This window comes from Lissotriton vulgaris, chromosome 7 (genome assembly GCF_964263255.1).
Source record: "Lissotriton vulgaris chromosome 7, aLisVul1.2, whole genome shotgun sequence".
Classification (NCBI taxonomy): domain Eukaryota; kingdom Metazoa; phylum Chordata; class Amphibia; order Caudata; family Salamandridae; genus Lissotriton; species Lissotriton vulgaris.
Genome location: NC_141695.1, coordinates 1,675,097,704 through 1,675,123,825, shown reverse-complemented (window position 1 = coordinate 1,675,123,825; position 26,122 = coordinate 1,675,097,704). Strand labels below are relative to the sequence as shown.

The following is a 26,122-nucleotide window of genomic DNA, read 5'->3' as shown; positions in this document are numbered from 1 at the left end:
CAATACAGAAATCTTGATGGTGCCTATTGTCGTAAATAAGATGTTCGCCACCTGGATATCGGATTTGGGTAGGCCCCGTGGGGAAAAACAGCATTGTCTTAGGAGCAATTAGCAGATAATCTTTCTTCTCCAGAATCCTTAAAATAAAAAAGAAACTACATTCTCTTGAAATCCTTCGGCACAGAAGGATCTCTAACCACTACGTGATTGTTCAGATGCTTCTCTATAACAAGCTCACCTGATTCAGTAGTTTACGGTTGGGGTAAATCAGCAGCCCCCCACCACCAGTTGAGTGAGATAAATCAGCAGCCCCCCACCACCAGTTGAGTGAGAAGATCACTGTTCTGATGCAAAAACGGATGATAATTGGCTCAAAACCCGGAAGTTGAAGAATAATAAACTTTGAAGTTGGATACCACAGGATTTCCACCAGTAGAACTGTCACATAAGCATATTCACTTATAATCTTTCCCTGACCTGGGAGGCCTGCCTCTAAAGAAGGTTATAGTGAACAAGGGCATTTGTGATGAGAGGTCTACTTACCCTTTTACATCCTATTGTGGAATTCCAAGATTTCCCTCAGAAAAAACTGGGAAGCCTGCCTCTAAAGAAATGATTATAGTGAACAAGGGCTTCTGTTAAACACATTTCCATTCACCGTATTGCCTGCTATTGAGTATTTCCAAAATTTGTGCCTGAGTCTCCAGCCCAAAGATGTATGTGTGCCATTGCTAGTGGCTCATGCCATCTGCAAAGGTCACATGCCAAACAAAGCTTTATGGCATAGTAAGGAATGGCTTCAGTGAATAAGGGATCAGTAATAGCCACAGACCCTGTAAGCTTTTATGCAGCATTAAGCAGATTCCAAGGAGCAAGCAATGGGAGTCAGGAGAAGAAACTCTAGTTGTCAAAAAGAACAAGCTATCCAAAGCTCTTAAAAGCAGGGAGATGTGAACAACTGTCTAGAACGCTCAAGCATAGAGGAAGAACTATATTCTATCAAAGGTGGAGAGCGTTCTTTGCTGCCACTCTGTGAAAGTTTGCAGGTCCTGTCCTCTGTTGGTCTAGACCTCTATCCCAAATTAACCGAGGACAAAGTAATGGATGTAGGAGTAAATTAATATTCCCTTAAACAAAGAAGGATGGCATAAATGTGTAAATAGACATATGTGGAGGCGCTAGGTATTATTCATATTTTACCAAAACCAAACCTCAGCCACTCTCTTTATTTCGGTCATAAAGGCTCCCTCCCCATGGCGAAAGTACTAAAGGTAGAACATCTGAAGATTTGTCTAGTTAGAAGCCTATGCTTTATGCTTAAAAGATACATAAATTGCTTCATATGTCCCCACCAGATAACGTAAACCAGACTCAGAGCAGGGAAGTCAGAAAGGCGAAACTGGTCCAGTAAAACTAATGACAGATGGTGATGCCCTTGTAGCAAGAGAGAGAAATTCTTCATGTTTCTTTCTGTAACATACACTGATACAGATACTCTGAAATAAATCTTCGCCTTTCAATGCAATTCCAAAATGGAAAAGCAGGGCATCCCCACACTGCCGCTTTGAACTGAGGTGCAACTGAGAGATTAGTTCCAAGGGCTGTCGACTGCCAAGCAGTGGGAAAAATGAAGTGAACTGCAAAATTCATCGCTTTGCTCTGCCTGCATGGAAAGAAAAATTGTGCCAAAAAACACTAAAATTCGCTTTATGGGTGAACCTGAGAAATGAATAGATTTCTAGCGTTTTGCGCTGTTCATATTGTTCGCCCATGGAGAGCTACTGACGCTTGGCATCTTCCACGAACCAGGCAGTTTGCGATTTTTGGACAGCTCAATAGCTGCTTCCCGTCTTTTTTCCTATTTTTCGCAGGCAGAAGCAGATCCATGAAATTTTGCAGATTTGCGCTGTGACCCACTTTCGGTTACTAGGTAATAAATAAAAAAACAAATCGAGCCCATACCGAGTATAAGCAGCGCTGTACGTCATGGTGGCATACTCCCCAGAGATTGAAGGCCAACAGATTCAAAGTTAGATCTCCTCCTCTTTGCTTGGCACAGGAAGAAATGTTCCTGGTTTCTTTCCTTGGAGGTGGGAGTGCTTCACATCATCAAAACAACACACCACTTAACTTTCTTTGTGATGCTTTACAAATCTTCTATTTTTATTTTCTTGAATACTGTTTTGGTAAAGAAGACCAAACCACGTTAAAGGGGTCTGGAACTCATTCAGGCTCTAGAAACCCTACAGTAGGTATCTGATGAAAATTAGGTGGCAACCATGTTCTTTAACATGCAAGACGAATGTGGAACTCATACCGAGTTTCTCACCCTGAGCTGATTCGTGAGCAGTCATCTAACGGAGTGCGTATGAGCGTGAGCTCAGCAAAAGCAGCAAAGTAGAACGGGTAGAAAAATCCTTTAAAGACAGCAGAGAGTCCAAGTCAAGGAGAAAGCAGCAGAACCTCTGACAGGAAGTTTGACTCAGCAGAAAGATCACACTGTGAAGAAAGGTGTGAAATGTATCTCAGAGAGAAGGTAGAAAGCCATGAAGATAAATGGAAAAGAAAAGTCGCGGAAGAGAACGTGGAGTCCCTTGAATTCAGTAGGAGGAAAAAAATGTGAAAGAAAGGAATAGAAAGTAAGGAAGCCTGGTGCCCGGAGACAGAAGCAGAACAGCGAAGCTCTAAAGATGAGCGCTGAGGGTTAGCAGTAAAAGTAACTTCATTTGGGGGCGGCTGGCAGGGAAAAAATGAAAGCAGGCGCAGCCTTAAGCGAAGCCACTGAGTACCAGCAGACAGGACAACCAGCATTGTGCCCCAAGAATACAGTAAGAGTCTGCAGTGAGGAACAAACAGCAATTCATATCTGTTACCAGTTGCTGCTGTTTTAAGTACATAACTGATAGACTAGAAGATCCCAGGACAAGAACAGACAATAATAATCAGTGTATGGGAAGAGGTTTCATGAACACCAGAAAAGGCAAGCTTTAATGTTCTAAACAACTGTTGTGGGTCCAAGAATTGTCACTGGCAACATACTTTATACTGGAAAAGACTCAAGGTTGGTTATTCGGCAAGGCAATACTACAATGGGTACACCATTAGGGGTACCAACTTGTCACCAAACAGAATGTGGAAAAATGTCACAAACATGTCATCTGCTGGTCTATGGAGGAGGGTGTAGGAATGGATGACAGCTGGAAAGTATCCAGATTTGATTTTCTTAAACCCTTTCCCATATCTGCCTAACAGGGGGACTGGAAGCAGGGTTTTACACCAGACTTCACTCTAGAACCGCATTTATATAAATTGGTCAAACCACTCACAATGGAGGAGGCAAACTAGTCGAATTTCATTAAATGTCATTACATTCAATGCATATTTGGTGGTTCCAACTATTAACCATCGTGGATTTAGATCACCTACAATGCATCCGAAATATACAGTCTTTTAATACTAATTATAGTCATGGGTTTATGAAAAGATTATGTTTTTTTGTAGGTAGCATGGTTTTGTAAAATTCTTCGGTTGGCAGTATTCCTACTCACACATAGCGGTGAAGAGAGGAGGAAAGAGTGTTTCTCAAGGTAAAGGCAGATGCTATCTCTGTGGCATGGGGCCAGACTGAAATGGTGGACACATTTCATTGAATGAAAAATAAAATCGTGTTAAGCTACACGTAGTGAAGAGAGTCTCATGGTCCTCAGCTCAGAAGATATATTTTACTGTCCGAAAACTTCACCAGACATTATGTGCAAGGAGCACCAAAGAGGAGGCACTGAACCTGCTGGGACTTCATAGACTGGGTAGGGGGAGGTGTTTGCTACACAAAGTCCTTAAAATTATGGGGACCACTAGTTCCACAGTGCCCTCGCTAAATATAAGGACAACACGCAATAATCTCTTTATAATCTGAATGACACCATGCCCACCAAGAAGAGAAAGGGCACAGGCTGAAGTGCATGTTTAGTAGGCACTAGCATTATAATTTCATTGTATTCCATGGAGCAGAAAGTGTCAGGAGAGTGCAAGAGAAGGACTATAAGTACAATTCACAGTTAAAGAAATAAGTTCAAGCCTATGCCCAAAAGACACATTCTGTCATCCATTTGCCTCTTCTCTCGATTGCTTGAACGCACAAACAAATCACTATCTGTGATTCACAAAACCTTGGACACAAACATTGCAGCGGAACTTAAACATAGAATCTGCCTGAAAGTTCAACACACATGTATTTACCATTCACAGAGTACCAAAGGTCCCCATTGACAACAAGACCCTTGTTCCAGCGCAGACCATTATACCACATCTGCCACTGTGCCAGTCTGTAAAATAAATGTGTGTGGATGTTGTACAATCAGTGGTCAGAACACAGGTGGTGCAGTGTGAGTGCAGTATAAGCATGTGCAATGATGTCAGCCGCTTGGAAAAGCTGCGTGCCACCACTGGAAAGGTCTTAGTCTGTGGTAAGATCGCTAATGCCAGCTCCAGCAAAGCTCATGAGATGAGTTTCAGGTCAGAGTTGGCTGCTGCTGCCGTTACTGACTGGGCGGCAGCTTATTTTGCGGAGGGAGTGCAGGGCTACAGTGCAGCAGCCACGCATCAGGGTGCTGATGTTGTAGATTGGCTGGCCATGCCTGCGCTGGCTACGACAGAGCCAAGCCACTGTGGGTACCAAGGGCACCACAATGGCCAACAGGTCCACGATGAAATGTGGGCTCCAGAAGCTCTTGGATGCTGATGCAGGGGCATCCTGGTCTGCCTCCTTGCCCTCTTCCTCTATGTTGTAAGTCGCACTGTCCGTGTTATCAGCAGGAGGAGGGACAGCGGAACCTGGGGTGGAAGTACTTCGACGGTCCGATTGGATACAAAGCCCTGTTTCATCTTGGCTGGTGACCACAATGGTGAAGTTAGAATCAGTTGGCAGAACATCCCCCACTGTTTTTACATCTTGCAGCTGAGGGAGACAGATTGGATCTTCCATCTCTGAAACCCATAGAGATGTGGGGCTACCAGGGCTGCCTGCCTGGGATTGTTTCACTTTCTCAAGAATGGTGTCCAGATCAGGCTGATAGTGCACAAAGTCTGTCTGGACAGCCCGCTCCTCCATGTTTCCAGCCTGGACGCCAGCCTCGACACAAAGAGGCATGAGCTTTTCATAGGATAGGCTTTTCATGGAGCTTGTAGGGAACCGCGAGCCCAGGAAGAATGACCCCTGGAGGGACCCTTCTTCCAGGCAACAATCCACACCAGAAGACAGTAGACTGCTTTGGTCCAGGAAGTCAGTCCTGCTCAGGGCATCATCGTTGGCTGCAAATCCACTATCTGCTCCGTCTTCGCCACACGTGCTCTGAGAGTCACCAGCATTCTTGTCTCCTCCTCCGTGATCACTCAATTTGGTATATGTGGAGCTGCGCGTCAGTGACCTTGCAGGCGAACCACCAGCAGATCCTCCTGCCCCCTCATCCCTTAATGCGCCATTCTGGGCAACCTCCATGCTGTGAAGGAGGGTCTCCAGCTTCTTATTCTGAATGTTTATGTCCACAAAGTATTTTTGGATTCCTTTGTCCTTCTCAGTCAGGTTACTCTTCACAGTGTCAATGACTTGCTTTAGCTGCTTGATCTCCTTGCTGGCTTCCTTTAGAGCCAGCTGGGCCTCTATGCGATGACATTCCTCCTCAATCCAGTCCTCTTGCATCCGGGACAGCTGTAGTTTCAGGTCATCTATTTCGGTATCCCTGAAGAACACCCAAATAAGAATAGTGGAGAGAGAAAAAACAGCAGAGAATGAACAAATTAAAGAGGAGAGAAAAGTGCAGGCGAGAGAGAAGAATTTTAGAAGCAAAGAGACAGTGGGCAACAAATGAGAGATAATCCCATCATACAGGGACATAATTGGCACCTAAATAAGGCTTTGATTTTAAAGTTTGATTATCACTTGACATTTCTTTCATGCATAACAAAGGGATCTTTGGTGTATGATAATTTTGATATGCATGCTTCTCACATCATGACATGCCCCATCAATCTAAAAAGGAGACAAAGAAAGTTTGCTTCACTTGCATGCATCATAATGATTATCTCTTAACCTTTCAATAGTGAATTTGAGATATGCACTAAGAGTGCACAACCGCTAATCCCAGAGCAGATGCAGTGCTAGTTAATTAATAGGAATGTAGATCTGGAAAGTGTCACTCCATTTGCTACTGCGTACTGTTGAGGAGGAAATTAGTTTAAAGAGACAGACACCGACAGTGAGCAGTGAACAACATTTAACCGACATCACATCGCATACAAAGCTCACATACAAAATTAACTAGCTGTCTTTGAGAGGCTATATCTACCTGTAGATTGCTTACTTTTTTAATATCCCAGGCACCAGACTGGACCTGAAAAACCTTTCCTTAGCACTTTCATGCCGGCAGGTAGAACAGACTCCATGTCTATGCCAGAAGCGACGTCAACGTGGCGTCACTAGTCATAAAGCACCTATCCCGGCGAGCCAACGTCAGTTTCCCATTCATTTTTTTTGTGCCAATGAAGCAAATGGACAAGAATGAAATTATGTGAGTGGGGGTGCAGTGCCACAACAATCTTGGAACCCTATTACCCATTACAAGGGACCAGACGTTTAGCAGGCCCCATGATATCACAGAGATTCATACATCAAGACTAGGTCAGTTGGATCGGTAAGGAATCTAGAGGTGGCTAGAGTATCCACCAGAAGAACATTACTAAAGTAACTTTTTTCTGATGGATACTTCTACCTGCAGATTTCTCACATTTTGAATAGATTAACAAGCAGTACCTCACTCAGAGGAGGGACTTGAAGTAATGGTCAGTCTAAAAGGTCAGACAAGAAAATCCTGGAAAACAGAATAGGCAAAGAGGCCATCTCAACGCATCTCTGAATACAGACGATGCTTAGCAAAAGTGTGGAGAAACATTCATGTTGCATTTCTGTCAGTTAAGGGAGTGCCAAAGCTGAGGTGGAAGACTTGGCTCTAGTACAATGGGTGTGATGTTTTCTGGAGGTTCTTTTTGCATCAAGGCATTACATATCTTAATAGATAGGAAGATCCACCTCGATAAAGTCCTCTTCTGGACTGCTTGATAGGGTTCTGTTCTGAACTGCTTTGCCCTTCCTGTTCCTGTTACCTGCGAACCTCAGAAAGAGCTGGTCATCAGTCCGAACTCCCTGGTGCAGTTGATAGAAAAAAATTGACCACCCTCTTAGGGTCCAACCTGTGCAACCTTGCCTTTTCAGAGTTAGGCTCCAGGGGTGGACAGAAAGAAGGGAGTGTAATCGATGGACCCAGATGGAAAGTGGTCACAACCTTGGGGAGGAAAGCAGCCCTGGTTTGAAGAACCAACTTATCATGGAAAAAATGATAAAAGTTAAGTAAACCACAAAGCCTGTAACTCAGACAACTTGCCAAAGTAATGGCAAGACATACAGTTTTAATAATTAACAGACGTAACTGGCAACTATGAAGGGGCGCAATTGGTGCCCCATCAGAAAATGCGAAGTAAATTGTGTTCCCATTTGTGCATAACAGAGCAGCAGGGAGCATATTGTTCAAGCCCTTCGGGAAGTGCAAAATAGTGGGCGACTTAAAAAGGAATGCCAACAAGGCTGCCACGTACCTCTTGACAGTCCCTACAATGCAACGCTGCTACACAGGGAAAAGCTCAAATGTTAAGATGTTTGATAGTTGGACCTTTAAGAGATCCAACCAATTTCCAGCACACCAAGCAGCAAAGTTATTCCATCTTCCACAATAAACTTTATTGGTAGAATGACAGCGAGCAGACAGAATGACATCTACTACTTCTGCTGGCAATTGGAATGCGGCTAAATTACCCAGCTCAATCTCCAGCCATGTAGGTGAGGATCTGGAGACTGGGAGGCAGGACACACCCTTACCGATGGAGACATCGGTAAGAATGTGTCCTTACCGATCCTCGGTGATACAGAGGACTTAGGCCCAGACTCTGTGAATTTTCCCCAGGGCTCGAGCGAGTAATCAAGGGTATGGAAGGAAACGCATAGTGAAGTGTAAAACTCCACTTCAACCGAAAACCATCTCCCATGACGCCTTCCAACGGAAACTGGCAAACTGAACAGCACAGAACTTTTAGCACTGTGCACTGCTAAGAGCGGCAAACAAGTCAAACTGGGAGGGGGGGGGGGTAGCCCTCTAGGTGACAATGTCCTTAACTACTTCCAGATGGTAACGCCACTTGAGGTTGTCAAAGTGAAGTCGACCGTGGCTGTAGACTCTGGAGTTCAGAGTCCGCCAGATGGTCTGGTACAAGCCAAACACTGTGCTGGTGAGCCTCAGACCAGAGTCACTGGGTTTCCCGACAGACAAGGAGCAACCTCATTTCCCCCTGCCACAGTGGTCCCGTTGTTTGTCAATATCTTCACTGAACAAAAAGGGATGGTTGCGCTCCAAGCAAATCACCCTCAGCTCCAGCAGATTGATGTGCAAAATCTGCTGCTCTGGACACCAGAGGCCTCTGATCTCCAGTTCCTTCCAATGAGCACCCCACTCTAGAGGCGAGGGTTTCGTCACCACTGTGCCCCAGCTAGTGGGGAAGATTTACTATCCTTATTGCTAGATGCTCCTCCATGCCCCACCAGATTAGATATGCTACAGTGCCCCCAGGAATCAGTGAATGAGTCAGTGGCAAGACCACTAACTCCTTGTCAGTGAAATTGCTCTCCCACCCTCGCAGCTCCACCATTAAGTGAGGTGCCCCTGCCCCTGCACTCTTGAGTGTTGGTGATCGAGGCCCTCCTCCACCTGCAGGTTTCCCTGCGCCTCATCTCTGGTGGTCCAGTGGACCTCGGTCTCCTTTCTTTCTTTCTGCTCCTTCACTCGTTTTTCTCCCCTTTACCTTTCTGCACCTCTGCTCTTTTGCGCCTTATTTCTGCCCATTTTCCCTTTCTCTCCCTCTGCTCCTTCACTCGTTTTTCTACCCTTTCTATCTTTCACCTTTCTGCTCTTTTCTGCATCTCTGCTCTTTTGTGCCTTACTTCTGCTTATTTTCCCTTTTTTCTTTATCCCTTCTTTCCTCCCTTTACCTTTCCCCACCGCTGCTGCCCCCGCGGGCCCCCCCCCCCCAGCGCGACCGGCCCAATTGAGCACCACTCCCCCCTCCCGCCTCCCAGCTGTCCAGCCCTCCCCGACCCCTACTAATGGCGGCCACTGCGGGGACAGGCGAGCAAGACCACTGACTCATTGTCAGTGAAATTGCTCTCCCACCCTCGCAGCCCCACCATTAAGTGAGGTGCCCCTGCCCCTGCACTCTTGAGTGTTGGTGATCGAGGCCCTCCCCCACCCGTAGGTTTCCCTGCGCCTCATCCCTGGTGGTCCAGTGGACCTCCGTCTCCTTTCTTTCTTTCTGCTCCTTCACTCGTTTTTCTCCCCTTTCTATCTTTCACCTTTCTGCACCTCTGCTCTTTTGCGCCTTATTTCTGCCCATTTTCCCTTTCTCTCCCTCTGCTCCATCACTCGTTTTTTCCCCTTTCTATCTTTCACCTTTCTGCACCTCTGCTTTTGTGCCTTATTTCTGCCCATTTTCCCTTTCTCTCCCTCTGCTCCTTCACTCGTTTTTCTACCCTTTCTATCTTTCACCTTTCTGCTCTTTTCTGCATCTCTGATCTTTTGTGCCTTATTCCTGCTTATTTATTTTCTTTATCCTTTCTTTCCTCCCTCTACCTTTCCCCGCCGCTGATGCCACCGCGGCCCCTCCCCCCCAGCGCGACCGGCCCAATCCAGCTCCCCTCCCCGCTCCCGCCTCCCAGCTGTCCAGCGGCCGTGGGCTGCGGGCACGCCGCTGGTGCACCGAAGGCGCGTCAAAGGCAAGCACGTCTGCGCCCGTCTGCGACCCGTCCACGACCAGCACCAGGAACCCTGGACCTCCGCCCCGCCAACGCTACGACCCGCCAGCACTCCACGCACTCAACCCAGGCTGCAACAACAACTGCAAGCTAGCATCACCAGCCGACACCCATGGACCCTTCAGCTGTCACCGCTGCCGGCACACCTGCAGCACCGCCAAGAACACGGATCCAGCACAACCCGCCAACAAGAACACAACCGAACCGAAGACCCTGCAATGCATCCTCCTCAACGTCCGATCCCTCCACAAACACGCCACAGAAATCTGGGACCTCCTCGACAGCAGCACCCCAGATGTAGCATTCTTCACCGAAACCTGGACCAACACCACCTCGGGACCGGACATCGCCATCGCCATCCCCCAAGGATACAAGATCTCCAGGAAGGACCGCCCCACCCACCCAGGAGGAGGAATCGCAATCGTCCACAAATTCAGCCTCCGCCTGAGCACACTCCCTGACGAGTCCACAGAACTGATGGAACACCTTCACTTCAAGATACTGGCCAGCCCCACCAAGGAACCCTCATCTACCGACCCCCTGGACCCCGCAGACCCTTCGCCAACTCCATCACGGACATTATCTCCCCGCAGGCCATCGCATCCACCAACTACACCCTGCTGGGAGACCTCAACTTCCACCTCGACAATCAACTGGACCCCAACACCACATGCCTCCTGGACAACCTCCACAACATTGAACTCCGCCAGATCGTGACCGAGCCCACACACTCAGCAGGACACACCCTCGACCCCCTCTTCACTACAGGAAACTCCATCACCTTCAGCCACACCACCGAATTCCCATGGACCGACCATTGTTGCGTCCACTTCACCTTCAGAACACCCACCATCCACAGACACCAGCACCTGCTTCCACAAAGAAACTGGACCAAAATCACCGATGACCAGCTCACCTCCTCACTCAACAACTCCACCCCAACCATCGCGGAAAACGACGACCCCAACACCGCAGCCCGAACCCTGCATAGATGGATCTCTGACAGCACCAACACCATAGCCCCCCTCAAGAAAAACAACAATACCCGTGCCAAGAAAGCCAGATGGTTTACCACCGAACTTCGAGAGTCCAGGCGCATATGCCGCCGCCTCGAAAAGGCCTGGAGAAACACCATATCCACAGAAGCCCACAACATCTTCAGAGCCGCCACCAATGCCCACCATCAACTCATTAGAGAAACGAGGAAAAAAGCGATTGAAGACAGAATCTCCACCCACGCACACAACAGCAAGGAACTCTTCAGCATCATCAAGGAGTTCGCCCAACCCACCAGCGAGTCTACCGACATCCCTCCCTCACAAGACCTCTGCGACAAACTCAGCATCTTTTTCAAACCACAAAATCAAGAGCATCTACGACAACTTCGACGAGGACAACCAACATACTGAACCCTCACCAACCACCCCCGACACCCGGAAACCAGCGATTTATGACTGGACAGCCCTCACCACCAAAGACACACTGAAGACAATGAAGTCAATCCACTCAGGGCCCCCCACGGACCCCTGCCCCCACCACATCTTCAACAGAGCCGCCAACACCATCGCACCCATGCTCCGCCAAACCATCAACCGCTCCCTGGCGACCGCCTCGTTCCCCGACGACTGGAAACACGCCGAGGTCAACCCCCTCCTAAAGAAACCCTCAGCGGACCCCACTGACCTCAAAAACTACAGACCCATCTCCCTGCTCCCGCTCCCAGCGAAAGTCATCGAGAAAGCCATCAACAGCCAACTCGCCACATTCATTGAAGAACACAACATCCTCGACTCCTCCCAATCCGGCTTCAGAAAAAACCACAGTACGGAAACCGCCCTCCTCGCCGCAACAGACGACATCCGCACCTTACTGGACAAAGGAGAAACAGTAGCCCTCATCCTCCTCGACCTATCAGCGGCGTTCGACACAGTCTCCCACCGCACCCTAATACGCAGACTCTACGATGCAGGAATCCAGGACAAGGCCCTCGACTGGATCTGCTCCTTCCTCTCCGGCAGGACGCAGCGGGTCAGACTCCCCCCTTTCCTCTCGGACCCCACACCTACCACCTGCGGAGTCCCCCAGGGCTCCTCCCTCAGCCCGACGCTCTTCAACGTCTACATGGCTCCACTTGCCCCCATCGTCAGAATCTACGGACTCAACATCGTGTCATATGCAGACGACACCCAGCTCATCCTCTCCCTATCCAACGAACCCAACACCGCCAGACGCAACTTTCAAGAAGGCATGGAAGCCGTCGCCAAATGGATGAAAAACAGCTGCCTACAACTAAACACCAACAAAACAGAAGTACTCATCATGGGCCCAAACCCCGACGCCTGGAGCGACACCTGGTGGCCCACCGCCGTCGGAAACCCGCCAACCCCCACAGACCACGCACGCAACCTGGGAATCATCCTGGACTCCAAGCTCAAAATGGACCGCCAGATCAACTCTGTCTCATCTTCCTGCTTCCACACCCTCCGCCTCCTTCGTATGACCTTCAAATGGATCCCCCTCGAACACCGAAAGACAGTCACTCACGCCCTAGTCACCAGCAGACTCGACTACGGCAACGCACTCTACGCCGGAATAAACAAAAACCTCATCCGCAAGCTACAGAACATCCAGAACGCCGCCGCAAGACTGGTCCTCAACCTGCCAAAACACTGCCACATCTCCCAGCACCTGCGCACACTCCACTGGCTCCCCGTCAAGGCGAGAATCACCTTTAAGATGCTCACCCACGCACACAAGGCCCTCCACGGCACCGGACCAGCATACCTGAACAGCCGACTCAAATTCTACGCACCCCAAAGGACCCTACGATCAGCCCAGCTTTCCTACGCCGTGGTCCCCCGCACCAGAAAGACCAGATCGGGGAGGAGGCTCCTTCTCCTTCCTCGCGGCCAAAGCATGGAACGCCCTTCCGCTCCACCTCAGACAGACATCGCTCCGAAACCTCAAAACCTGGCTCTTCGTCAGACCCCCTCCTTGATGGAATGGAACCTGCCCCCCCCCCTCCCCACCCCTAGCGCCTTGAGACCCTTACGGGTGAGTAGTCGCGCTTTAACAAACTCCTGATTGAAACTCCTGGAGATTATCAGAACAGAAGAACAGTGAAATAGTATTGGATGGATATTATTATAAAAAGCAGGTACCTCCTGTGTGACTTTGGAACATGAAAATACACACCGCAAGGGTGAGGACACCCTCCAGTCTTCCTATTCTAGCAATATACGAATCTCAGCTATGGTCAGTATCTTGCATTTATCTTTGCAGACAAACTGATTCGTGAACTTGAGGTCTATGATAGATTAAAAACAGGTTTTTTTCTTGGGCACCAGGAAGTACCCAGCTTAGCGCCTCTGCCCAAACTCCTGCTGCAACACCCACTCTACTGCTCCCTTCAGCAGCAGGGTTGCAATTTCCTTCTTGAGGATGAGGATATTACTTTTTGTCTGGCAAGAACACGGAGGGAGATAGAGGGAGAAGCCTGGTGGAAGGGTGGGGTCCTTCACATTGTGGAGAGAGGGCCTCTTTACTGTTAGAGCAGAGGATTCTGGGACTGCTGTTGTTTAATACTTGTGATGGTGAAAACTGAAGAGTCATGTTGACCCCAAAACATATAAAACTGTCTATGGTCAAATTGAGGGGGTTCCAATCGAAAAGAGAGTGCAGTAGCATGGCTTGTCTTGAAAAGCTCCAAGTCGGTCTTCTCTCAAAACAGCTTGAACCCATGGAAGGGTAAGTTCATGAGGTTTTTTTGCAGATTCAAGGAGAAGTCAGACATTCTGAGCGAGGCAGGATGCCTGAGTGTCACAGAAGATTCCAGATTGAATAATGTGCTGAGACGCCACCATATCACCGAGGACTAGCTCTGAAAAGTGCGAGTGTAGGTTTGGATGCCGGAGTCATACCTGGAGAAAAGAACTCAACGAGGAATGGTTCCAGAGATGGATGAGGCAACAACATCTCAGGTTTGTCAAAAGGCTCCAGGTCAGAGCATGGATACATTTCTACCAATTCAGGCTCTGACAAGGACTCCATGGGAGTCATAGAGCATTAGGGGGACTTACCTTCCCTAGGTTGATTACTATGGCTCCTCATCTTTTTGCGCTTACGTCTCTTCTCGCTCCACATCGAAGCAGCGGATCCAGGCGACTTCGAACAGGGCAGTGAGTGTTTGCCCTGCTGAAAATCTCTGGCCCTGAAGAGATTTGCTTCACACTCCTAGATGGTTCTAGGATACATGCTCTGAAAGGACTTGCAGGAGTCATGGTCTGAGCCTAGATACCAAAGGCAGACGGGATGAAGGTCAGTAATAGACATCTAAACCGCAGTATCCATGCAGGTTTTAAATGCTAAACATTAAAGGGAGAGATTACAACAATGCGCCTATGAGAGAAACTGCTTTGAACTCCAGACAGAAGTGTCAAAGACCGAGCTTCAGATCCACATTAGAGGTGCTGAAAAAAGAGAACTGGTACAAAAGGGGGTGGGGATGGACGGAGCATCTGAACCAATCAAACACTCACACCCAGTCAAAAGATCAGGGTTTAATCCATCACTGTTCTTTAGCCCACTCTGCCACCCCAGTTCAGACATGGCTATATGCAAATTAGTCTGACCCTGTACCTCATGGGAACAGTCCAGCCCGAACTGCCAAGCCATGTCTTCCCTGGACCGGAAACAAGCTTCCGAGGACCGGCTTCTGGCATTCCAGCCGTCTTCAGCCTGGCTTGTTTGAATCCAGTGGCAAAGTGAGCAAGGGACTCACGTCTGAGCATACCCTGCCACACTTATGGCGGCCAAAAGCGGTACAAAAGGGGGTGGTGATGGACGGAGCATCTGAATCAATCAAACACTCACACCCAGTCAACAGATCTGGGTTTAATCCATCACCGTTCTTTAGCCCACTCTGCCATCCCAGTTCAGACATGGCTATATGCAAATCAGTCTGACCCTGTGCCTCATGGGAACAGTCCAGCCCGAACTGCCAAGCCATGCCTTCCCTGGACCGGAAACAAGCTTCCGAGGACCGGTTTCTGGCATTCCAGCCGTCTTCAGCCCGTCTTGCTTGAATCCAGTGGCAAAGTGAGCAAGGGACATATAGCATGCAAGCCGGGCTGATGACGGCTGGAATGCCAGAAACCGGTCCTCGGAAGCTAGAAACCGGTCTTCACACACAAGTAGCCAACGCGTTTCGTCCGAAGGACTTCTTCAGGGCTACAATACACAAATATACAAAATATACATATTATACAATGCTATATTACAATTAAAACCCTAAATTCTATACAACATGAGTGTAAAAAATCTTTGAAGTGCTTGCTACGCAGTCCATAAACAAGCATGGCCCAATGTCCGCTGGCGGGGAATCCGCCGGATCTGGGACTGGCGAAGCGGGATCAACAATGATATATTCATCATATTCAGTAATAGGAATAGAGTCATGATCCGACTACTGATCCCCATCCGAGGAATCATCATGGGCCTCTTGCAGCCCGTAGGAATCCTGTTGGAAGGATGCTTGAGGCTGAGGAGAAAACTGAGCGTCACTGGCGAGGCCGAAACCACTGTAGGTGCAGCAGGTGCTGCCGGGACTTAAACTGGCCTAGTCGCCCTAGATTTGTAGTCCTGCAGCATGTTATGCAGATCTTGGAGAAAAGAAGATGGCACGCCACCATATCCTGCCCAGAATGATGATGTGACTGGGCCGTTTGATGATGACCAATCCCCTCGTGGACGTATTCACCCTCAATGTCCGTCTCCTGGCACTTGACTAGAAGTTGGGAGGGACTATCGGCATAGCTGTAAGCGTCCTGGTTCTCCTCCTCTGACTCCTTCTTCAAAAAGCATGGTTGGCAGTAGGGGGGATACACTCCTCGGAGAAGTCATCTCCGGCGTGATTCTTGTCACAGAAATAGTAATCCTTTTTTCAGAGGATAATATCGTCGACGGTTCCGTCGTCGACGGCTGTACATGCGTTGACGAGATCGGGGTCGTTCAAGTCGCCGACGAAGAAACTGTGGACACACTAGCCGTCGTCATCGTCAGAGTCGTCGTCGTCGACATCACCGTCGACGTCGTCACCATCGTCGTCGGTGACACTGTAACCTTCGTCGTCGACACCCTCGACAGCAGAGTCTTCGTCGTCGGCGAAATCTTCGTCGTCGACGCCGTCTTTGTCGTCGGCACCTTCTCCGTCGACGCTGATGTACCTGCCGTCGACGGTACCTTCGTCGACGAAACTCCTGTCGACGTCATAGTCGACGATATCAACTTCGATGTCGATTTTTTCGTCGACGGAACCGTCGACGTCGTCCAGGACTTAGAGCTCCTCTCAGAAGACTGGGAAGAAGGTTTTTTGAAGGCTGAGGCAGTCTTCTCACCTTTTGAAGGCGTAACCCGTCCTATCCTCATCTTTTCACCTCAGTGAGGAGATTTGCTGGGACCTAGGCTCTCAGACTCACTGGGGTCTTTTTGGAGGCCTTAGAAGGTCTTTCCACAGAAGGAGAAGGGGAACCCCTTACCCCTCTTCACTGACCTTCTTGAGGAAGACATCGACGCTGCATCCTCACGGTCACTAGAGACAGTCTCCTTCCTGGATTTCAGCTTCTGGAGCCATGTCAAAAGTCTACCCTCACGGTCCCGGAGGGTCTTGGTTGAAAAGGTGCAACAGATCTTGCAGTCAGCAGCTTGGTGGTCAGGATATAGGCAATAGATGCAGTCTTTGTGCTTATCCTCCACAAAAAGCCTTTTCTTGCCACAGGTGGAACATGGCTTGAAAAGGGCCTTTTTCTTCTCCATTTCAGACATCCTGGAAGGCAGTCAACAATCCTGAAGTGAATCTGAAAGATTCTGAAGAAAATATCCAAAAGAAATTCCTTAGAAGAGTAGAAGTTGAGCAGAGCTCACAGGAGACTCCCTAAGCACAACGTGCGGTAGAAAATCTGAGGCTCTGAGGTTCCTTCAGGAAGGTTCTAAGGGGTGAGGCCTTTCTGATTGGCTGATGCCTAAGTTTGGTCTCTTTTACACAAAGAGGGTGATATGCTACAAAAGGGAATGAGGCCTAGCCCTTTTTCCTTTCTCTTTTGTCCCTACAGCTATGGTATTTTTGTTACCGAGACTCCCATTCCGACGACGGGGAATGATACAACGCATGGGAATCTATGAAAGTTCCAATACTGGGGTAATTCATAATGACTTGGCTAATCATTACTTTAACAATAGGAATATTAGAAGTAGGATGCCGCATCAGGATGGATGGATCACCTGGGGCAGGTCTGTGTCATAGCACAATAAGGCGACTGTCTGACTAGGTCGAACAAGGTTTGAACCAGGCTGTCATGATGGGCTCAATCGGGACTTCTTTAAATGGCAGTAAGAGCTCTGAATAGTCCAGGATCCAAAATCTCAATCAAAAGGTTAGCCTTAGTTTCCACAGTACACAACTGTAAATCTAACACCCCTGTGGCTCTGTGTACCACCACTAGAAAACAGGCACTTTTGTCAGTCAGGGCTCCAAAGGGAGAATTCATGTTTGTTTCTGGAAACATTTTCAAGCCACTGGCATTTTGTAGATCAAGTTGGAAGCCAGTATCAGTATAACGAGAGTGGGCAAGTTCTCCACCTCCTCGTTATCTTCATTATGGGGAACATGCTAAAGCCATGAAAAGAATTGGAGTTAAAGAGGGCCTCTGACCCTCCGAAATACTACCTCCGATGCAGGGGGGCAGGAGGAGCATCTCCGGCAACCTGAGGAGTTAAACACGACACAGAGTAGCCGGTCCTGGATCTGCAGTTTTAGTCGGATCAGTGTCCGAAACTGGTGGCTCTGGTACCTATGTTGACTTGGGAACAACAGGGGGAGCATGTGGCAAGGGAGTTGAGGTATGGCATGGAGGCAAAGGTGGAAGGGCTCGACCTGTGGTTGGAAGTCTGATAGGAGACCCCGGTCGACCCATGGAGGCCAAAGGCATGCTATAGAGATTGAGAGTCATCTTGAGGAGTTGCAGTAGGGTTTCCTCGGAAGTGATCTGTAATTTTTCTAACCTATACCAATTATGATCTGAGGTGGATTTAGAGAATGCACAGACCAAATGTAAGAGTTATTGCACCTTTAAAGCACTATTGATACATAGCAGGCTAAGTCCTTCACATCCTTAGTCTCAATTTGCAGCCACCCAAACTAATGATTTGATAAAAGCATATATTTGAAGTATCACGGTTCCAGGAACTAGAAGATGCAGCTTAATGGAACTGCAGTTCAATGTGATGGCTGTCATTCTTTTTAACCATTAGCACTTTTCCCGGTAGTGACAATTGTTGTTTTGACCATTGCAGACTGTCACAGCTTATTTTCTCCTATAAATAATTTATTCTACCCACAACCATATTTTCAAGGCCTGGCTCCACCAACTATGATTTCGATTTACATTTTTCAGAGACTCTTGGAAACTGATGTGGTACTTTTGCTGCTTGCGTTGTAGTGTACGTCGCTGGTACCATTTCACATTTGGCCCATAATGTACATCGTTAAGTTTTTATGGATAGAATACATGAGATTAAATCACCTGGGGGATGTTACCTATTGTTGGACAATACAACTGTGGGCATTGTCCTTCATGTCATTTTATGGAAAAATACAAAAGTATTCAAACATGCAAATTATACACAGTCTCTCAAAAACGAACTAACTCAGAAGAAATATTGTGTCAATACAATTTGCATTATAGTCAGTAAACAGCTCAGCCAATAAAAATAACACAGAATTCTACTGCAATGTAGCCATATAAGGTGCAGGATGTTGAGTGCGTCTTTGGTTAATCATTTTGCTATATAAGACTAACAATAAATTAATGTTTCCGTTTTGTAAAACATTTAGAGTGTTATATAGACCACAACGAGACCCCCATTAGCCTGCCAGGTAACAGACTCTGGCCTTGCTTCCATGGCGGAGAACTGTCAGCCATATTTTGAGCCGGTCTTGTAGGATTCTCTAAAATAGCGGTCTCCAACCTTTTGTGTAATAAAAGCTTTGTATGCTCAATGAAAATGATCACAAGCTACTAATATTGTTAGTGTTGTAATAGTTACCACCATATGTAAGATTACTAGCAGTGATCACCTCCGTGCATTAGATTGGGATTCCAGCAGTAATATAAAAAAGGCTTTGCAGTTTGGAATGCCTATACATAGGTAATACAAATCAACCACAGTGCCAATGCCCTTGGCACAAAAGTAATATTGTTACTAAAAATTCTCACCATATGATTGAATACAAAAATAAAAATCAGCTCTATTATTTAAGAAAAAAAGTCTGCCTCTTTTCTTTAAACATCACCTGATGAGTTCTGAAAAACACACACTTTTGTCTTGAATACCCAATTTTGGCATAGATAAATACATTCAACCAAAAAAAGATGTACTTTAGTGGGCTGGGTTGCACACAGGAGAGCTACTTATAGGTAGGTGGAGAGCTACCAGTGCTCACGAGCTACTGGTTGGAGAAGCCTGCTCTAAAACTTTCAGAACAACAGTTGCTCTTTAGACAAAGTGCTTAACTGAGCATATACCATATTTGTTTTGTCTGCCTGGCAAAGTTATTTGTTAGTCTGTATCGGACTCCCGAAGCTGAACTGTGATAACGAAAAAACAATCAATGGCCCCTACTTACAGGGAGTCTCCTTCCTTCGCGTCAGAGTCTTTAATTGATTTTCCCAACTTTGGGCTGCCCTGCCTCGCAGGGTAATCTAGTGACGATTGCCTGCCCTGAAAAGGGCAGGGCGGCTGTCTCTGTTAACTAGTGTCCAGTAGTGGAAAGACTGCCAGGTCAACCTTTTCTAATGCCGGAGCCAATTAGAGAGAAACCCTGTGATTCCTACACCTGTAAGTAGGGCAGGGAAGCTGTGAGTCTGGCAGAGCCATTGACTCATCAGTTTATGGCGGTACACATGCTCCGCCAAACTCGGAATAACCTCGCTAGTCCTGTTTACCAACATACGCGTTGTACACACGTCTGGCAGCTTCAGCCATCACTCACCGGTCTTGCAATCTGTCCACTGTGTCTTTCAAGCGGGCCTTTAGATGCCGGATGCACACCTCTTTCTGCTGGAGAGGGGTCAGATACTGCTCTGGGGTGGGGGGCTTTATCCCATGATTCTCACTGCAGAGGTTGTATTTAGCAGGACGTCTGAAAACAGAAGGCATTGGTTAGCTGATCACTTCGTGAGAAACAATTCAAAAACCAACCCTGACAGAGCTCGACTAGCACTCTCTTTGAAGTTTACATTTGTAGAAGCACATCAGGAAATGGATTCATATTTTGTGGGTAAATAATATACAAAGGTAAGAACAACCCAACATTCCAAATGAAAACTGGAAGACAGCATAAGCAAAGGATTGGGTTCCCATGGGACTTGCTTGGAGATGGTTAGCGCTTAATGACGACGCTAATTAATTGATCAATGGGAGAGGTGATACTTGGCAATTAATTTTATTTCCAGAAAAAATGGAAGGGGATGGGGACATACAATAAATGCTTATTTACAGTGTCAGGCAGTGTAAAAAGACGCTGCTGGGATTGGTGTGGTACAAGTGAGGTGAAAATCTAGTATGTGTACTGCATTATGAGACGTGAGGGGAGCAATCACAAAACATTGAGTCACAGATTTCACCTTTATTTAAAGCATGTTAAAATATTATTCAATTATAAGTCTATTTGATTGCAGTCTGCAGCTACAAGATGGAGGTGAAGTAATGACAAGCTAAAGGTTGGAAGAGCAGTGGTGACTGAAAAAGGAAAGCAACGCAAGAAAAGCTGCCAATATCTCAGAGGGGACTAGGAGGCCACGTATGGCAGTGGTTCTCCCGCACGGGGACAACCTTTAGATCTGCACTCCATCAGAACACTATTCGTAAACGAGAGAGGATCCTGAAACACTTTGACATGTATTTCAATGAGCAGGCCCCTACTCTAAAAGATGTCAGGGGAGGGCAGAGGCCAAGAAGTCCCCATCTATGGAGTGTTATCCCCAAGGGAGGCTTCATGTACATTTGTTCTGCTCCATTAGGGGAAAGTCCAGAACATTCTATGTATGTGACAGGGCAGTGCCAAATGAGTTGAAGGTAATCTCTCTCCAATGACCAGACAGATAATGGCTGGCCCCGGGTACGAGGTTCCTTTGGGAGCTCCACACTGGTGGCTTTTGAAACCTAGCCCTAGCACCAACACAGCCACATGCTTGCTTTAGTAATTCCACTCATGCTCCTAATTTGTAATTATTTTGTTTCGTTCATATGTTGTGGAAGTGCAGGGAGACTCCTTGAACTGATTTAACCAGTAGTCGGCAACGGCGGAGGCACAAAGTGAAGCTTTGCACGCTACCATATGGCCAAGGAGCTTTGAGCTTCAAATTGGGTGAATCCAAATTTACATCCTCGCTCTCTCAGGAGCATCTGCCTACAGAGAGGTAGGACAGGGGCTGTACTCTTCCTAGACAGTGCAGTGCTACCCTTGCTAAACCTATATTTGAGCGGAGGAGCCTGTAAGAAAGTGTTCAGAGAGCCTATTGGTCTAATGGCCAATTCCAGTTCCAAGAACTGTGTGTTCTAGTGAAATGCTTCTTGCTATTTCACACAGTCAGGAGGTAGGTGCTAAGATTTCAGGAGACAGGCAGTTTAACTGCGATGAGGCACCATCTTTTGGACCCTATTTATTGAGTCCCTCCGGGTGAGACTCGAGCAGCAGAAGAACATGCTCTGGGTTCTAGATCATCCTCACCCATACGTGAGCCATCAAATGCAGAGTCCTGAATTTCTGAAATTTCTTGCCCAACTATAGGACTATACATACATCAAATAATTTAACATATTTAAATATCTGATTTAAACCTTTCTTGTACAGAACTCCAAAGCCTATTCAGGGATCATGATCAGGGTTTTATATATAAAAAAAAGTAAATACTATAATAAAAGCAAAGTTGGGTGATCAAAATACGCATATGGGTGTTGCACCCATCTATGGGAAGAATACATGGCAGGCTGATTTAAACTGATCCACCAGCATAAGAACAACATTCAGTTAAAACAAATGAGGTCTGGGACGGGCGACGGTAATGAAGAAGCTATTTAAAAACACTCTGGAGCGACAGATGTTTTCTGAGGGACTTATGCCTATGAATTCTGCTGCTTGACTTTAGTTAGTTATAAAGATCCTTGAACTGGTAGGTCCTGTGTCTGATGCGCTGTGTAGTGGTTATTGTGGTATTCGACGGATTAGATTTGTATTTTTTTGCTGCAATGTCAAAGGGTTGATTGGATTCACTCCAGGGGAGCACCTGTTCACTGCACAGCAATGCTCATAATTCCTACTCAGGCATGACTTTAAGGCAATCTATACCCTAAGGTGGTTTTTGTCCAGGTACAGGAGGAGATCCTCATTGCTTTTTGCTAGTGCGCTACGGGCTCCTCGCAAGAGTGTCAAACTTGAGTGGCAATCATAGAATAGTTTCTCGTGTTGCAGATGCTTTTGAAGTCTTACTTTCTTTCTATGGTTGTGCCCAGTTAACAAAAGATTGAAATCAGCCGAATTATACTCAAAAGTTGCCTTCAGTAGGGGCTGGACAATTCAAATTTCAAGATGTCGGCCACTCGTAAGATGGGACATGATCACGAGCATCAAGATGTCCGGAGTGAGCACTAGGGAGAATTCTAAGACGCATCAAGCTGGGCATGATTGTGCAGGCAAGTTGAATTTTAATTATTTAATATGACAGTTTTATTAGGCATGGACATTATCTGGAGGTGTCAAAACTTCGTATATAATGGAAAGCATTACATTAATCCCATAAGCATTTAGAAATAATTACACCCAATACAATTTTGACATTTAAAACATGGATAAACGTAGAAATGACGTCAGACACCATAAAACAGCCAGTTCCATATTTATGCTCCAAACAATCTAGTTAAAGGTCTTCAGCTCTTTTTTTAAATTTAGTACAATAGGGTAGAGTGATAACTTTACTGGAATGATTTTTATTTAGGGGTTGGATAAATGTATTTGATTTGTTGAACTCAGCAGAGTCAAGGAGGGCAAGCTTACTCCATAGATTGCGGACTCCCTCCGACATCTTAATAATAACAGCCAAAAACCCTTGGAAACCATACAGTATTGCTTTAAAGATGAAGCCTAGCATCCAGTGGGAAGCAGTGATGGTCTTTTACACTGCCTGTGATCAGATATAATGTGTTACACTTATTGGCAATCTGTAAGCACCACAGAGCTCTAGTAATAGGGATACCACCGAGTAGGAGACTTTGATCTTCGTTGCAAGTTTTACAGCACCATCCGCACCTCTGGGATTCAAGGTACAGAAGGTAGAGTATAGAAGGGGTGGGCAGTTCCCAAGAACTGGAGTGGTGCAGCACTCATCAACAAGGTCTTATGGAGTTTCATTATATTGGATGCCCAGGTTGTCCTTTAGTTTGAATGCTCGTTATGTCTTGGGACTTAGGCCAAAGGCTGAGGTGTCCTACTGCCTCTATCTTCTGAGGCATAGTTTGTAGGTCTTGAGCTTTATGAAGTCAAATAACTGCAAAATTCCCACAATGAATGTATTTAAAAACATATTACACATAATAATAAGCTGATAAAAAAGAACGCTTACTTTTGATTTAGCAAATCACTAACTTGCCAAATCACGTGAGCCGAAGGGGGCTAGAAACCTAAACCACTATCTCCTGGCAGAAGTGCTCCCATCTCAGAGACCCTGGCCCAGCCTCTGTTTGATGCCCCCTTTGGACACTTCGCCCACTGCAGAAGGAATGCATGGAGGAAAGGTGGGTGGGGGAGGAGCTTGCATAGCAGCGGAAACTGGCTTCTGCCATGTTGTAGTACAGAGGGTCTAATGATGACATTTTGGTGGTGGACAGTTCAGCAGTACAACACGCAGGCTGCTAATGGCATGTACATGACAAAGGTGGAGGTTCACCCAGCATGAATACAGAAGGCCATAACAGGCAGAGCTTGATTGATTGATTTCACCATCTAGGGACACTTTGTGGACATGGTGAAAGGACATGATGAATCGAGGAGCGGCACAGACCTCTATGGATGCCTGTTACTGCTTGGGCCTCCTACCCCATCTTCAAATGCCCCAGGCAGGTAAACCAGAGAATAACAGCAAATCAATCAGTAGGTGTGCCTGGCTTGGCCATGTCTTTACCTTGGAGTAGGGCTGCCGTCACTACCCTTGCAGGAGCCAGAGTTGCTGCTGCTGCTCACGGAGGACGTGCAGTAGGTGTCCCGCATGCTCATCGTTGGCGAGGGGCGCCTGGGGGCAGGGTGAAGAGGAAGTGTCTCAGTCTGAGATGCTGGCAGCGTCGCGGACTTAAAGAACGAGGCAAACCCCTTCTTCCCATAAAACCCACGACTTCAAAACCACCAAGTAAAAAACACAAAGACAGACAAAATCACACAAGATAAAATGTGCAACAACGGACAAGGACAAGCGAAGTAAATCAGAGCAAAAACCAATTTACTAAACCAGTATCATGCAAACCTTTCAACACGCCATAGCACATCAGTCCCATCCCGTTATACTGGCCCCATCCAACAGACTCTACAAGAAGGTAAGGTGCACAGAAGCACAAGTTACTTACCTTCTGTAACAATATATCTGTAAGAGACATTAGTTAGTGATAGGTGCCTTACCTTAGAATTACCCCCAAGCACCAGACTGGATCAGAAAGTTGTCGTCAGCATTATCCCTGCGCGTCGGAAGGTGGCGTTGTGCGGCTCCGCGTCCGTTGTAGGTGCCATGATCGCCGGGAATGTGTCGCGGCAGCTATTTAGACGCCACCCTCATGCACTGATGTCAGTTCTGGACACGACTTTCCGCACCAGGAACACAGAGCCATGCAAGATACTTACCATTGGTGTATTGAAACTAGGGCCCTGAAAGGGATCACCTTAACCCTAGAAATCAGTTCGCAGAACAGGGAGGATGGGTGGGGCGGTAAGGAATCTATCACTAACTAATGTCTCTTACAGATATATATCGTTACCGAAGGTAAGTAACTTGTGCATCTGAAAGAGACACATTAGTGATAGATTCCTTACCTTAGAAAAGATACCCCAGGAATACCAACCCCAGTGGTGGGTTTGCGAACCAAGATCACACCAGAAAGTCATGGAGAACAGAACGGCAAAAGAAGCTGACCGTTCGAACTTGGCTGTCAAGGCAATAAAGCTTAGTAAAAATGTGCAGCGTTGCCAACGTAGCTGCCTGACAGATGTCTTGAAGGGGGACACCATGTCCCAATGCAGTAGTAGCTGCTGTTGCCCTGGTAGAAAGGGAGCGCAGCCCCACCCAAGGTTCCTTTTTAGCCAGAGAATAACAGGCTATTATACAGAAGACGACCCAGCGGAACATAGTCCTCTTGTGTACAGCCCGGCCCTTCTTGGCGCCTACTTAGCCAACAAAGAGCTGGTCATCCACCCGGAACTGTTGTGTGCGATTCAGGTAAGAATCGTAGCGCACGTCCAGACGGTGGAGCCTATCTTCCTCTCTGGAGGGTGCGGAGGCGGAAAGAAAGTTGGCAGGGTGATCGTTTGCCCGATGTGGAAGGCAGTAACAACCTTAGGCAAGAAGGAAGGACGAGTGTGGAGCACAACCTTGTCCGGATGAACAAACAGAAAGGGAGGATTACAGGAAAGAGTCTGGAGCTCACTCATGCGCCTAGCGGAGGTGATGGCAACCAGGAAAGCAGTCTTTAAAGTCAGTAAACTAAGAGGACAGTTGTGAAGCGGCTCCAAAGGAGCGCACATCAAATAAGTAAGAAGCAGATTCAAGACCCACTGCGACATCACAAACGGAATAAGAGGGAAAAGGTGAGTAATGCCTTTGAGAAATCTATTCAAAACAGGGTACTTGAAAAGAGAGGGCTGATCAGGGAGCCTAAGAAAGGCCAAAATTGCTGAAAGGTAGCCCTTAATAGTGCCCAGAGCAGAGCCCTGCCGGACCAAAGAAAGAAGGAACAAAAGGACTTCTGGAAGAGGGGCAGAAAGGGGATCCACGGCCTTTGTTGTGCACCATGCCACAAATTTGTTCCACCTGCAGGCGTATACCGATATAGTGGAGGGACGCCTGGCTGCCAGTATGATATCACAGACTTCAAGAGGCAAGTAAAATGAAATCAACT

The 26,122-nt window shown here is 47.1% G+C and overlaps 1 protein-coding gene across 2 annotated transcripts in view; it reads right to left on the bottom strand.

The window, feature by feature from the left end:
• Positions 1-319: 319 nt before the first annotated feature.
• SNPH (syntaphilin) overlaps positions 320-26,122 on the bottom strand; it is a 135,476-nt gene continuing 109,673 nt past the window's right edge. The window contains exons 3-5 of one of the 2 annotated variants that reach the window (XM_086929056.1): positions 24,145-24,351; positions 19,959-20,108; positions 320-5,738 (exon numbers count right to left, since the gene is read on the bottom strand). In XM_086929056.1, coding sequence (XP_086785182.1) covers positions 4,517-5,738; positions 19,959-20,108; positions 24,145-24,351 — 1,579 coding nt within the window. In that variant the 3' untranslated portion in view covers positions 320-4,516. The remainder of the gene's footprint in view (positions 5,739-19,958; positions 20,109-24,144; positions 24,352-26,122) is intronic. The other variant, XM_086929057.1, reaches the window with a different exon arrangement.